At 43.1% G+C, this 14,500-nt stretch overlaps 1 protein-coding gene across 8 annotated transcripts; it reads left to right on the top strand.

The window, feature by feature from the left end:
- Positions 1 to 2,577: 2,577 nt before the first annotated feature.
- Positions 2,578 to 14,015, top strand: C5H6orf141 (chromosome 5 C6orf141 homolog). 8 transcript variants are annotated; one of them, XM_057302517.2, is made up of 4 exons: positions 2,578 to 3,802; positions 4,589 to 4,694; positions 7,002 to 7,282; positions 13,781 to 14,015. In XM_057302517.2, the coding sequence occupies exon 1, from the start codon at positions 2,920 to 2,922 to the stop codon at positions 3,652 to 3,654; it is 735 nt and encodes a 244-aa protein (XP_057158500.1). In that variant the 5' UTR covers positions 2,578 to 2,919; the 3' UTR covers positions 3,655 to 3,802; positions 4,589 to 4,694; positions 7,002 to 7,282; positions 13,781 to 14,015. The 8 variants fall into 8 exon arrangements, with proteins under 8 accessions (XP_057158500.1, XP_034818118.1, XP_057158499.1 ...); XM_034962227.4 differs by lacking the exon at positions 13,781 to 14,015 and adding an exon at positions 12,621 to 13,021 and having other exon boundaries at positions 4,005 to 4,694; XM_057302516.2 differs by lacking the exon at positions 13,781 to 14,015 and adding an exon at positions 12,621 to 13,021.
- Positions 14,016 to 14,500: the final 485 nt, after the last annotated feature.

Below are 14,500 nucleotides of genomic sequence, written 5' to 3' on the forward strand. Positions count from 1 at the left end.
TCAGGTAATTTTCATGTATATTAAGGTTAATTGATTATCTCCTAGTTCTGAACAGAGGATTGATGTATATTACTGCATATATAAGAATAAAAACTTTAGGCCGGATGTGGTGGCTCATGCCTGTAATCCCAGCACTTTGGGAGGCCAAGGTGGGTGGATCATCTGAGGTCAGGAGTTTGAGACTAGCCTGGCCAACATGGTAAAAGTCCGTCTCTACAAAAAATACAAAATTAGCCAGGTGTGGTGGCACATACCTGTAATCCCAGCTTACTCAGGGGGCTGAGGCAGGAGAATTGCTTGAACCTTGGAGGTGGAGGTTGCAGTGAGCTGAGATGGTGCCATTGTACTCCAGCCTGGGCAACAAGAGTGAAACTCTGTCTCAAATAAATAAATAAATAAATAAATAATAAAATCTTTAAGAGGATAAGCAATTTGGCTTGTTCCTCCAGATGTCTCTATCACCTAGAAGAGTAGCATATAGTTAGTAATTAGTGGTTATGTAAATGAATAGAAAAGAACATGAAGTCACAGGCTTAAAATATGAAGGTAATTTAGAGGTCATTTTGGAGCAAGCATTTAAATAAGTTAGAATCTTGGCTCCACTGTTTATTGGTGTTTGACCTTGGGCACACACTTAACCTCTTTGTGCTTCAAAGATTTCAAGGAGACCAAAGAAATATTACTACTTTCACAGTTTATTGTGAAGAATAAATGTGTTTAAATATATAGAGTGCTTAGAACAATTCTTGGCTAACACACTCAAAAATTTGAGCTCATTGTGATTGAGGAGAAACCAGCCCAGGTCAGGCATGTATATTTTTTGGTTGTTTTTGTTGTTGAAGAGACAGAGGTCTCACCATATGGTGCAGGCCAGATTCCAACTCCTAGGCTCAAGACACCCTCCCACCTCAATCTCCCAAGCAGCTGGGATTACCAGTAGGCGCCGCTGTGCCCACTAAGGTCAGGCTTCTAATCACCCAGGTCTGACCCAGATTTTCTCACTCCTCCTCTATCACTTTATTTCTTTATATGATTTGGCAGATATCAAAAGTCCTCCCTTTCCAAATATCTCACTATACTACTTTGTTTTTTACATATGGGCAGAATTTTTCACCATTGCACTCATTTTTCTAAATCAGGCAGGATTTAGATTTCTCTTTCTTTCCTTTCTTTCTTTTTTCTTTTTCTTTTTTCTTTTCTTTTTTTTTTTTTTTGACAGATTCTTGCTCTAACACCCACACTAGAGAGCAGTGGTATGATCTTGGCTCACTGCAACCTCCCCCTCTCCCGTTCAAGCGATTTCGTGCCTCAGCATCCCAAGTAGCTGGGATTACTTACATGTGTGTACCACCATGCCTGACTAATTTTTGTACTTTTTGTAGAGACTGTGTTTCACCATGCTGACCAGGCTGGTCTCAAACTCCTGGCATCAAGTGATCCACCGGCCTCAGACTTCCAAAATGATGGGGCTACAGGTGTGAACCACCACACCCAGTCATCAGTGGGTTTTTTAATGAAACAAACAGCTAAGGATGAACTGGAAACCACAAACTGAGCTCTTTTTCTGTGACCTAGCCTCCCCGGTTAACCTTAGGCAAAGAGTAGTGGTCAGCGGGCCTGCCTATGGGTAAATTCTAAAAGCCTCGCCAGAGACACTTAACTTTTTTTAACCCCTGTGGTTAAAGAGGACGGGTGGGTGCAGAGGGAATTTTATAAACGACACAAACACAAACAATTTTAAGTCCTGAAAAAATTCATTTGGATGTTTGTTTTGCTTCTGTTTTATAGCTTGTTTTAAATCAAAGACTACACCTTCCTGAGACAAGCGTTGATTACACACAAAATGAAGACTGGCCAGGGCCGTGGCTCAAGCCAGTAATCCCAGAATTTTGGGAGGCCCAGGTGGGTGTGTGGGTAGGGTGGGGGATCCTGGGTATCTCATAAGCCCAGGAGTTCCAGACCAGCCTGGGCAATATAGGAGAGCCCCACCCCTACCATCTCTTAGAAAAATAAAAATAAATAAATAAATAAATAAATAAATAAATAAATAAAAACCGGGCATGGGGGTGCGCGCCTGTAGTCCCGGCTACTTGAGGGGCTGAGGTGGGAGCCTGGAAAGTCGAGGCTGCGCCACTGCACTCTATCCTGAGCTACAGAGCGAGACCATATCTAATGTGGGGGGGTGGGGTAAGAGGAAGGGGGAGCGGGGAGAGAGAAAGAGAGCGGGAAAAAAGAAGGAGGAGGAAGAGGAGGAGGAGGACACAGGTGTGACCATTGTCCTCCAGAGCTACAGATTCTGGCAAAGAAAGAAGGACAAAGAAACCAAAACCAGTTTCTCCAAGGCTTCAGCTTTTCAGTCTGACCCTTTGATCTACATTCCATTATTTTGGCAGCATGGTGGGAGTGGATTCGGAATGGACAAAAACCCTTTTCAGAATTAGATCAGCTAATTAAAATGCACACAAACTTCTTTGTTCCTTCACCTCAAGGAGCGTCCTTGGAAAGCAAACATACTTCGGGGCATTTCAGTGGGGGCGCAGTGCGAGGGTGTCCTTTGCGCCTCAGCTCCGGAGAAAAACGAAAGGTGGGTGGGAAACGAGGATAGAGGTGAAAAGTAAGAGGGGACTGAATCAGCTAATGACAAAGGGAGCAGGGCTCCGGACAGGGGTAGGAGGAAGAAGAGGAGTGACTGGGGCTTGTGTCAAGCTTCTTCTGAATGGCTAGACAGCCGCCAGGTGGGAGAGGCGGAGGGTGAAGAGGCGGGTTCCGCACGCGGTTAGCCTGGGGCTGATCTAGTCTTCAGCTTTCACCGGCTGGGAGTCCGGAGCTGCAGCAGAGGCCACACCCAGGGCTTGGTGGTCCCGCGCTTTCCGGAGCTCAGCAGGCGCTTGCTGCTTGAACCGGTCAAAGAAGGAACGAATGAATGACCCTTTTGCCAGGATGGAGACCCGGGGGCCTCAGGGAGCTGCGAATCCCATGGACTCCTCCCGCAGCCTGGGGGACCTCGGGCCTTTTCCGCGGGAGGTAGGGCGCGGGGCTCCGCTAGCTCCGGGCTCCCGGAATCCCGCGACGGCAGGGGCGAGCCGAAGCCAGGGCGGCGGCCACAAGGACAGATCGGCAGATCGGGCCCTCGGACCTCGGGCTGGGGAGGAATTGGACCGTGAGTCCTGGGTCAGAGAGAAAGTGCTCTTTCTCCTGCACCCAGAGAGGTGGTTAGGGACTCGAGGGGACCCTGCACGGGAAGAGGTGGCCGGTGCAGAGGACCTTCCTCATGCGGGTGGAGAGGACCACGGCGAGGAGCCCAACTACCCTTCTGTCTTTCAACGAGAAAAGCGAATTTCTGGCAGGCGTGTAGCCCCGCCGCGGGACGCAGCAGACCCACCCAAATACGTGCTTGTGCGGGTGGAGGATTATCAGGTAACACAAGAAGTGTTGCAGACCTCCTGGGCCAAGGGTCGCATGACCACGAGGACTGAGGAGCACTTCGTGACCGCGCTCACTTTTCGCAGCAGTAGAGAGGGACAGCCTGGGGAACGCTGGGGCCCTGCTGAATCCCGGGCTCTCCAGGCACTAACAGGGGCACCCCGCGTCCACGCCGCGGAGAGGAGGGTTTCACCGTCTCCAGGGACTTGGCTCGAGGAAATTAAACTCTAATGAGTAGCCCGAGAAATGTTCCGGGATGGTGGATGAGCGATCATCCTTAAAAGAAAATGCTATTCTGGGAGCTCCAACCTGCAATTAACCTACAGAAGGAACCTTTTGAGAGGCTGGTGCAGCGCTTCGGGGAGGCAGATTAAGAACTGTAAGCAGCATAATACCTCCTTTGGGGCTTGAATTCCTTCGCTGTCTGGGGACCTAAGTCATTCAGAAGAGGGGGAGAAAAGATATTTTCAGATTGGCAGAATGTGGGAGTTTTGAAATGAGAAAACCTGTTGTTAATTTGCATTTTGGAATAACTCTCAATTGATCTCTTTTCTGTCCCCCCCCCTCTTGTTTCTCTTTAGGACCTAGAAACAGAAGTGAAGTTTGAAGTCTGCTCTCTGCAAAGAGGGTGGGAGTGGGTGGAGAAGAGGCTTGTTTTAAAAGCCAAAAACAGAAAGTAAAAAGAAATGGGAAAGTAAAACCAAAGCAGCAAGTGACTCTCTTCTGATGTGCACTTTTCATTTTTCTCCCCCACATTTCAGTGTTAGAAAGAAAAAGAGAGGAGCTAGGGAAAGAAGGAGTTGGGGACAGAAGACTAAGATTTCAACATGAAATTCCATTTACAAAGGCTTTACCGCAAACAATAGCTAATTTAGTCCTGTAAACATGCATTTATCATACATTTTAATTTTAATATTAAAAATACTGCATGTAAATGTTCTGATCTAAAGGTAGATAGCAATATGTAGTTTGCCATAAAATGAATGCATGTCTTATTCTTTTCCATAGTTCTTCATTAATGAGACTTGTAGTCAATAATAGATTGAAAATACCATTCTCCTTGTGTAGTTAAAAAAAATCTCCTCTGGTAATACTGAAACAACTAATTTTTCTTATTTTGTTTGTTCCTCTTTATTATTAAATACTATCTGAATTAACTCTTTAGTAGTTGGCCTGGTTGAAGCTCTGTGAGGAGCAAAGCAGCCCTCTCCAGGTGAACTGCTTGACTTTACCACCTGAAGGAGTATTTACTGCAAGAATTAACAAAGCAGGTAGGACTCTGGCTTTTGATGAGCAAATGGTTGAAAAGTGCCTCCTTCCCCAGTCTTCCCTTTTGCCTTCATTTTTAGTTTAGAGCTTGAAGTGTTCTCAAAAGATCATCTGATCTACCTCTTGCCTCCTGGCAGGCCAGATAGATAAGATGCCCCTGTTTTACTCATGAGCCAACCTAGGCCTAGAGGTCTTGTAGCATGTCTGAGTCACACAGCTAGTAATTGCATATGCTTACTAAGTGGATGAAAAATGTGATAATCTCCCTCCTAAAGGTTTGGGGCGGCCTTTAGAGGATTTATTTGACCCTTACTTAGGGGTCAAAAGATGCCTGAGGATATCCTAGGTTTTCTTTCTTTTTCTATTTTTTTCTTTTTTTTGAGACAGAGTTTCTCTCTTGTTGCCCAGATTGCAGTGCAATGGCACGATCTTGGCTCACCACAACCTCTACCTCCAGGGTTCAAGCGATTCTCCTACCTCAGCCTCCTCAGTAGCTGGGATTACAGGCATGTGCCATCACCCCGGCTAATTCTGTATTTTTAGTAGAGATGGGGTTTCTCCATGTTGGCCAGGCTGGTCTTGAACTCCCAACCTCAGGTGATCCTCCTGCCTCCGCCTCCCAAAGTGCTGGGATTACAGGTATGAGCCACCATGCCTGGCCAATATCTTAGGTTTTCTAACTCATGTTTATGAGAAGTACTAGAATCACCTTAATGTTCCTGAATTCTGCAAGGCCTCTTGGCTGGAGAATCATCACTAGCAGTTCTTAGGCCTGTGAGACCCTCACTTGGGAGAGGAATTCAGCATCTGAGCTCATCTGTGTTCAAAATTGCTTGACAGGTAGAAAAGATTCATCCCTTAAAATGAATCTCTTTTCCTTAACAACCCTCCCTGACTCCAGTGGGAGATTAACTTGCTTGGCATGTAAGTTTCAGACCTGAGCTTATTAATTTGGTTGAATCATCACATGTCCCAGGTGACTAATCATTGAATATAGAGAACAAAAAAAGTCTCTTTCACAATAACCAAAAATGGTAAGTAGCATCACTCAGCTGCCTTCTCTGGAGGCAATTTCTGGTGTTCAGCTGCTTGGGTTCAAAACTGGCTCTACCTCTTTATTAACTTGTGTCCTTGGGCAAGTTGCCTTATCTCTGTGTGCCTCTGTATCCTGATTTGTTAAGTGGGGACAATAAATAGTATCAACTTCATAGAGGGTTTTTTTTTTTTTAGGGTTAAGTTAAATGAAAATACTTAGAACCCTGCCTGTCATACAATAAATCCTCAAAGTTAGTTACATTTTTTATTATTAGCATGGTTATTATTTAGTTCACTTTTCATCCTAACTAGGCTTTAGTCTTTTGTTTAGTAACAAAGAGCAGAAATTGTATAACACAAGAAAGCTAATGAAAGTCAAACCGGTGGTTTTTAATAAGACTCTTCGCTACTCCTGAAAGAAAGGACTTATTTCTAGCTTTTCCTAACCTTTAATGGATCAGTAAGTATATTTCTTAAATTCTTTAGAAATGACCTTCACATCTTCTGTAGGGACTCATGGTAAAGCTCAAAGGATTAAGGTACACTATGCTTAACAGTCACTGAAAAGAGTTTACATACCGCCTAGTTCTGGGCAGATGGGAGCTTTGAATACTTTCTTTGACCTGTCAGGTTAGTTTGTTTTCCCTCTGGGATTTTAAATCTGATGCCCTGTTGTCTAGAAAAGCAGAATAGACACAATTTGTTTTCATTTTGTCTTTCAGCCAAAAATGTATTTAGTCAAGTTAGCTTAACTCCTTTAAACCAAATATGTTTGAGTTAATTTTGTTTTGTTTTTGAGACAGAGTCTTGCTCTGTCGCCCAGGCTGGAGTGCAGTGGCACGATCTCTGCTCACTCCAAGCTCCGCCTCCCACGTTCACACCATTCTCCTGCCTCAGCCTCCCGAGTAGCTGGGACTACATGCGCCCACCACCATGCCTGGCTAGTTTTTTTGTATTTTTAGTAGAGACAGGGTTTCACCGTGTTAGCCAGGATGGTCTCGATCTCCTTGACCTTGTGATCCGCCCGCCTCGGCCTCCCAAAGGGCTGGGATTACAGGCGTGAGCCACCACGCCCGGCCTGTTTGAGTTAATTTTAAGTGAATTTTTTTTTCCTTTTCTCACTGTTTCAAGCAATGAAAATTTATTTTTAAAGTGCTTACTCAACTTCCCTATTAACTGCCTAGAACATGTTTATAGATTTCATTTAATATAGAGTTCCTTTTCATTGGAAACAAAAAGCAGTAAGTCGAAATACTGTTGAATTTGCTTCACAGGTGTTCCTGATCCAAGCAGAACCCTGTTATTTGAAGAGCCTGAGAAATCTTATCCCGTTTACAAATGTCCTGGGAGTGCATCCAAAGTGAAACTTGGGCATCCTCAATACTAAGAAATCTCTGAGAATGACTGGGTCTTGGTTCTTTGATCTTACCTCTACTCCTCTGAAAAACATGATTATCTAAAATTGTGTTAGGTGGATGAACCGCATCAAAGACTTCCAGAAGCCACTCCAGTGACCATAAGATAAATGTCAGAATCGCATAACCCCCGGGATCAGGCAAGTGTTATCCTCTCTTAAAACTCTTTGTTTACAACCATGATCTCCTTTTGGGAATCATTACATTTGACTTGCTGCTTATTTTTGTTGGATGTTACCAGTGCTTGGTGATAAAACTTGATGTGGCTCTTTGCTTTGAAAAAGAAAAAAACTTTTTATTTAAAGAAACAGTTGTATACACTGCATAAAAATTGGGAAACTATTATGAAGAAAAAGAAGATATAATAAAGGAAACAAAAATTTACAGATGACCCCAAATCTCTTTTAATATTTGGCAAGTTTCAAGCATGAATTTTTTGTTTTGTTTTGTTTTTGTTTTATAGAGACAGCACCTTGCTATGTTGCCCAGGCTAGTCTTTTTTTTTTTTTTTTTGAGACGGAGCCTCGCTCTGTTGCCCAGGCTGGAGTGCAGTGGCGCGATCTTCGCTCACTGCAAGCTCTGCCTCCCGGGTTCATGCCATTCTCCTGCCTCAGCCTCCCGAGCAGCTGGGACTACAGGCGCTCGCCATCACGCCCGGCTAATTTTTTGTATTTTTAGGAGAGATGGGGTTTCACCATGTTAGCCAGGATGGTCTCGATCTCCTGATCTCGTGATCTGTCCACCTCAGCCTCCCAAAGTGCTGTGATTACAGGCGTGAGCCACCGCACACCTGGCATGCCCAGGCTAGTATTAAAATCCTGGACTCAAGCAATCCTCCTGCCTTGGCCTCCCAACATGCTGGGCTTATAGGCATCAGCCACCATGCCTGGCCAAGTGTGGTTTTATTTTATTGTATTTTCATGTGAAATACCTACATATATACATACATCTTTCTAAGCATAAACTATATAAAGTAGTATTAATGTAACCTCTGTATATTTTCTGAATATTATCTGTATATAAACAAACATATACTGATGCTACTCAAGATGGGCGTTCTGTGAAACGGCAGCGTGGGCATCTCCAAGAAGGTTTTTAGAAAAGTAGAATCTCAGGCCCCATTCCAGATCTGTTGAATCAGAATTCGCATTTTGTCAAGATCATTGGATGATTCACATTAAAGTTTGAGAAACACTGACATATTCTCATATATTTAGTTCTGTATCCTATTTTGTTACTTACCAAAACTGAAAAGTTTTTTTATTCTGTATTCCCAATTAATTGTTAACAATGCCATGAAGATAATAATTCATAGAGTTTTGAACACAGTTAAAGATTACAGGAAGGTGAAAGATAGAGGATATGAATGGGTAAATTGGCAAAGAGATCTCTATGAAGCTTTATAGTGTCTTTTTTAAAGAGCCTTATTATTTGAAAGTTTGTCCTAATGAACCATTGACTCATCATTGAATTTCAAACTATTTCAGAAATATGGCTATTTTGTTGTCTAGGTATATGAAATAATACATTATGAAAAACTCCTGTAAAGGTGAAAAAGCAGGAAGTCATTAACACATTGCACAATTGCAACTCTGCAGGCTGAGTCAGAACTTGTCAGCCACTTGTGATGAATTGAGAGGGGTGGGGAAAAGGTGGAGCCAGAATTTGAATCAACTGATTCAGATAAGTAAACAAAGGGCTGTGACTCTTGAACACCATGACATCTCTATAACTGCAGTCAGTACTTTGCTCTGTAATTAGGGAGGGCAAATCTGTGAATTTACTTCTCTAGATGAAGATAAAGTCCAGATTACTTTGGAGAGAGTAAGGAGTTATGATTGGTTTTCAGGCATTATGCAGCCAATAGTCACAAACAAAACATTAAGACTTGGTTATCTTCAAAGCAAGGAACTAACCAAATTCAAACTTACATTTCTAACCTTAAAACAGAACAAGAGGCCAAGCGCGGTGGCTCACGCCTGTAATCCCAGCACTTTGGGAGGCCAAAGCAGGTGGATCACCTGAGGTCAGGAGTTCAAGACCAGCCTGACCAACATGGAGAAACCCCATCTCTACTAAAAATACAGAATTAGCCAAGGTGATGGTGCATGCCCATAATCCCAGCTACTCAGGAGGCTGAGGCAGGAGAATCGCTTGAACCCGGGAGGAGGAGGTTGCAGTGAGCTGTGATCGCGCCATTGCACTCCAGCCTGGGCAACAAGAGCAAAACTCCATCTCAAAATAATAATAATAATTAATAAATAAACAGAACAAGAGTATTTTGAGGAGACTGCAGCCCTCCCCAAAATAGAACAAACAGAGGCTGTGTTTGCAGAGCTTGCTATAATAAGAGAGTCAGCCAACATCATTTGTGCTTGGCAGGAAAGCGAAGGCAGGTAGGGCAATAGGAAAGCTTTGTAGTGGCCAAGATGATCTTACCCATTCCTCAGCTTGACTAAATTTTAGATAAGCTTCTTCTTGACTTAGGTCCCTGACTTTCCTTTTCTTAGAGCATTTACTTTAGAAGACTTTCAATTGTAAATTATTTCTCTGCCCCTTTGAAGTGTAAATCTAAGAAACATCCAGGTATGTCTTTCTTGAGGACCTAGGAGCCATTACTCTGAAGTGTAATCACCGAAAACAAACAAACAAACAAACAAACAAAACTCAGAGGTCTGTAACTATGAGTCTCTGTGGGAGGGTGGAAGCCCAGCTTCTCAAAGTGCCAATCAGCAAACATAGATGACATAATCACATTGACCAATGTCCCTTTTAACATTGTCTCGTAGTTTTTCTCTAGCTCACCTTAATGCTTAAAACATTCCCACCTTTTGTTTCAAAGGAATTAAGTTCAATCTCTCTCCCCTAATGCAATAGTTCTTGTTTTTTTTGTTTGTTTTTTGAGACAGTCTCACTGTGTTGTCCAGGCTGGAGGGCAGTGGCTCAATCTTGACTTACTGCAACCTCTGCCTCCCGGGTTCAAGCGATTTTCCTGCCTGAGCCTCCTGAGTAGCTGAGACTACAAGTGCATGCCATTACACTCAAATATGTTTTTTTTTTTTCACCTTTTTTTTTTTTTTCAGTAGAGACGGGTTTTGGGCATGTTGGCCAGGCTGGTCTCAAACTTCTGGCCTCAATGATCCACTTGCCTTGGCCTCCCAAAGTGCTCGGATAACAGGTGTGAGCCACCATGCCCGGCCTCTAATGCAATAGTCTTGAATAAAGTTTTCCTTGCTGTTTAACTCTGTCCCATGCAATTACTCTTCAACAATAGTGGAAAAAGAAAGGCTTTAGTTATGTTCTGCTTGGAGCCTATTGGCATGGGGGGAGCTGGAGGCAGGTGATCTAGGACAACGTCTTACATGATTAGTTTAGGGATTTCTCAGGTAGGCCCTGAGTTGGAAAAAAAAAAGAGAGAGAGAGAGAGAGAAGCTGGCAGTCACTGACCAAGTCCTGACCTTTTGAGTTGATTGCTCCAGAGGCTGTGTTTTGACTTCCCAGGTTGTGACTTCCTTGTCACAAAACTTGTAGGTTGGAATTCTGTAATAAATGGTATCAACCTCATAAGTTTTTTCAAGGATTAAGGTGAATAAAAAATTCTTAGAACAGTGTCTGGCATATAATAAATACTCAAAATTAACTATTATTATTATAATTAGTATTAGTGGTAGTGGTAGTGTGTTCAGTTTACTTTTCATATTTTTTTTTGGGGGGGGGGGTTGGAGTCTCGCTCTGTTGCCCAGGCTGGAGTGCAGTGGCACGATCTTGGCTCACTGTAAGCTCCGCCTCCTGGGTCCACGCGATTCTCCTGCCTCAGCCTCCCGAGTAGCTGGGACTACAGGTGCCCGCCACCATGCCTGGCTAATTTTTTGTATTTTTAGTAGAGACGGGGTTTCACTGTGTTAGCCAGGATGGTCTCAATCTCCTGAACTCGTGATCCACCTGCCTCGGCCTCCCAAAGTGGTGGGATTACAGACATGAGCCACCATGCCCAGCCTTCAGTTTACTCTTCAATCTAATTAGGCTTTAGTCTTTAATGACAAAGAGCAGAAGACATACAGCACACACAAAACAATCAAATCCAAACCAGTGGTTTTTACTAAGACTCTTTTCTGTCTTTTTTCATATTTTACCATATATGATCTGGTCATTGTCCATATATATATATATATATATTCAGTCTTTCATTTATGTTAGACCAATCCTAAAGACAGAGTTAGAAACTGAAAAACCCAGTCATAAAATTCTGGAAGATTTAGTCACAGATTTCTTTTATGGAGATAATCACATTATACTTGTTTATTAGAAACATCCAGAATGCAGCCTTGCAAGTAGCTTTTTTCTGGAAGTGAAATATGCTTTGGCATAGTTTAATCCTGTCGACATCCAAAATGCTATGTAATGGATTAGTGCTACTTACTGAAAGCAAAGTCAAGTCTGCATAAGTCCACCTAGGCATGGGGTATTATCTAGTGGTCACTGGGGTTATAGCATACATAAGCATTACCTTTAGACTGCGTGACTTGTTCCTGGCCCAAACCCCTGAGTGTTAAATTTGCTTTGTGTGACCATTGGACCATCCTTAGGCCATTTTCTACCTTCAAAACATCTTGTGACTTTGAGCTTATTTGGAAAGGCCATGAGGTCCCTGGAAAAGTGGGCACAATTGGGTATCTTGAATTCAGCTTACTTGGAAGAGGAAAAAGGAGGCATAAGGGGTACCACATAATTTTTAACAAAGCTAGAGAACTTTCAGGGAGAACTTCGGAATGCAGTCAGCTTCTGTAAGGATTCTCTAACTGGTGTCCCTGTGTCAGGAAAAGCCCTAAGCCAACCTATGGACTTTCCAATCCAGCCTCAATGTTATCCCAGGCTCCTGAGGTTATAGGGTTTATCCTACAGTCTTTCTATCCTAACTGGGTGGAATAACGTACAAAGTTACAAATGAAATAACCTTATATTAGAAATTGATCAGGCTGGGTGCGGTGGCTCATGCCTTTAATCCCAACACTTTGGGAGGCTGAGGTGGGTGGATCACCTGAGGTCTGGAGTTCGAAACCAGCCTGACTAACATGGTGAAACCCTGTCTCTACTAAAGATACAAAAAATTAGCCAGATGCGGTGGTGCACACCTGTAATCCCAGCTACTTGGGTGGCTGAGGCAGAAGAATAGCTTGAACTCAGGAGGCAGAGGTTGCAGTGAGCCAAGATTGCGCCACCGCACTCCAGCCTGGGTGACAGAGTGAGACTCCATCTCAAAAAAAAAAAGAAAAGAAAGAGATTGGTCATTTTTCTCCCTGTTTGGGATTCTGTTGGAGTGGAAGAAGGGATTCTCTGACCTATATATTCAGTGGCATGCTAAGGACCAGGCAATGGGTGGGGTTTGCTCAGGAGAGAACAATAAGCAGTGCATCGTCATTAGAGATTTTAAAACAATGATAAAGCCAGACTAAAAGTCTTTCTGCTTTCTTTTTTTAGCCTGTTGCTCAGGCTGGAGTGCAATGGCACGATCTGAGCTCACTGCAACCATCTGCCTCCCGGGTTCAAGCCATTCTCCTGCCTCAGCCTCCTGAGTAGCTGGGATTACAGGCGACTGCAACCACACCCAGCTAATTTTTGTACTTTTAGTAGAGATGGGGTTTTGCCATGTTGGCCAGGCTGGTCTCGAACTCTTGACCTCAGGTGATCTGCCTGCCTCAGCCTCCCAAAGTGCTGGGATTACAGGCTTGAGCCACCGAGCCTGGCCTCTGCTTTTTATTACTGTCATGTAGTTAGTGATAAAATGCTTCTATCTGAAAAAAAATTTGTTGTTCTAAATTCTAAAAAATTCTCGTGATTATTGCTTAAATTTTAATAAAGCAGATGTGATTTTCAAATTACCACATTTTTATTTTTCTTTATTTTTTTCTGTGTGGAAGGTCATTGAAAAGCCTCTATGTTGTCCTCCTAATATCTCTGTCTCTCCATCACCGTCTCTCTCTCTCTCTCTCTCTGTCTCACACATAAACTCAACTAAATGCATTCATTGTGAGAGTAAATTTTTTTTTTTTTTTGAGACAGAGTCTTGCTCTGTCGCCCAGGCTGGAGTTAAGTGGCACGATATCAGCTCACTGCAACCTCTGCCTCCTGGGTTCAAGCGATTCTCGTGCCTCAGCCTACCAGGTAGCTGAGATTACAGGTGCGTGCTGCCAAACCTGGCTAATTCTTGTATTTTTAGTAGAGACGGAGTTTTTACTATGTTGGCCAGGCTGGTCTCGAACTCCTGACCTCAGGTGATCCCCCTGCCTTGGCCTCCCAAAGTGCTGGGATTACAGGCATGAGCCACCGCGCCTGGCCAGGTTCAGAATCTTTAGAGCTCGCTTTGAGTGTACCTTGTGTCTTCAATCCTTATATATAAATACCTGCATTTCAAGAACAGATTTAACACAAACAATACCACAGCAATTGTGGTGTCTGAGGAAGAGCACTTGAGTTACTTCTATCTTGCCATTATATATGACTTATTTATGTGTAACATTTAAAATAAGAAAACAGCAAAATGTATTATTTTTGATGTGTTAATTTATTTCACAGCTGAGCTGTTTTACTGGATTTGAGTGAATGTCTTTAATTAAAACTTATTCTTTTTTAAAAAATAGAGATGGAGTCTTGCTCTGTCACCCAGCCTGGAATGTAGTGGCATCATTGTAACTCACTGCAGCCTGAAACTCCTTGGCTTAAGTGATCCTCCCACCTCAGCCTCCCAAGTAGCTGGAACTATAGGCACAAGCTACCATGCCTGGCTATTCTTTTTTGTTGTTAATTTTTTTTAAACTAAGGAATGAAGAAAATAAAACATTACATGACTGGTACAATTTAGTTGTCTTGATTGTTTCTTGATATCATTTGGATCTGTGTCTCTACCCAAATCTCATGTTGAATTATAATCCCCAATGTTAGAGGTGGGGCTTGGTGGGAGGTGATTGGATCATGGGGGTGGTTTCCCATGAATGGCTTAGCACCATCCCCTTGGTGCTGCTCTTGTAGTGAGTGAGTGCTCACAAGATCCAGTTGTTTAAATGTGCGTAGCACCTCCCTTCTCTCTTGCTCCTGCTCCCACCATGTAAGACAGCCTGCTCCCACTTTGTCTTCCACCATGATTGAAAGCTTCCTGAGGCTTCCCCAGAAGCAGAAGCCGCTATACTTCCTGTACAGCTTGCAGAAACATGAGCCAGTTAAAACTCTTTTCTTTATAAATTACCCATTCTCAGGTATTTCTTTATAGCAGTCTGAGAATGGACTAATACATTTCTTTTGCAGACATTTCAGTTTTATTAAAATTTCCTTATTAACTTGACATTTACATGAAATATTACCAG

The sequence above is a fragment of the Pan paniscus genome, chromosome 5 (assembly GCF_029289425.2).
Source record: "Pan paniscus chromosome 5, NHGRI_mPanPan1-v2.0_pri, whole genome shotgun sequence".
Classification (NCBI taxonomy): domain Eukaryota; kingdom Metazoa; phylum Chordata; class Mammalia; order Primates; family Hominidae; genus Pan; species Pan paniscus.

Bases quoted from the DNA above. Each gene is read 5' to 3' on its own strand.
- C5H6orf141 (XM_057302517.2), top strand. From the start codon at position 2,920: ATGAATGACCCTTTTGCCAGGATGGAGACCCGGGGGCCTCAGGGAGCT.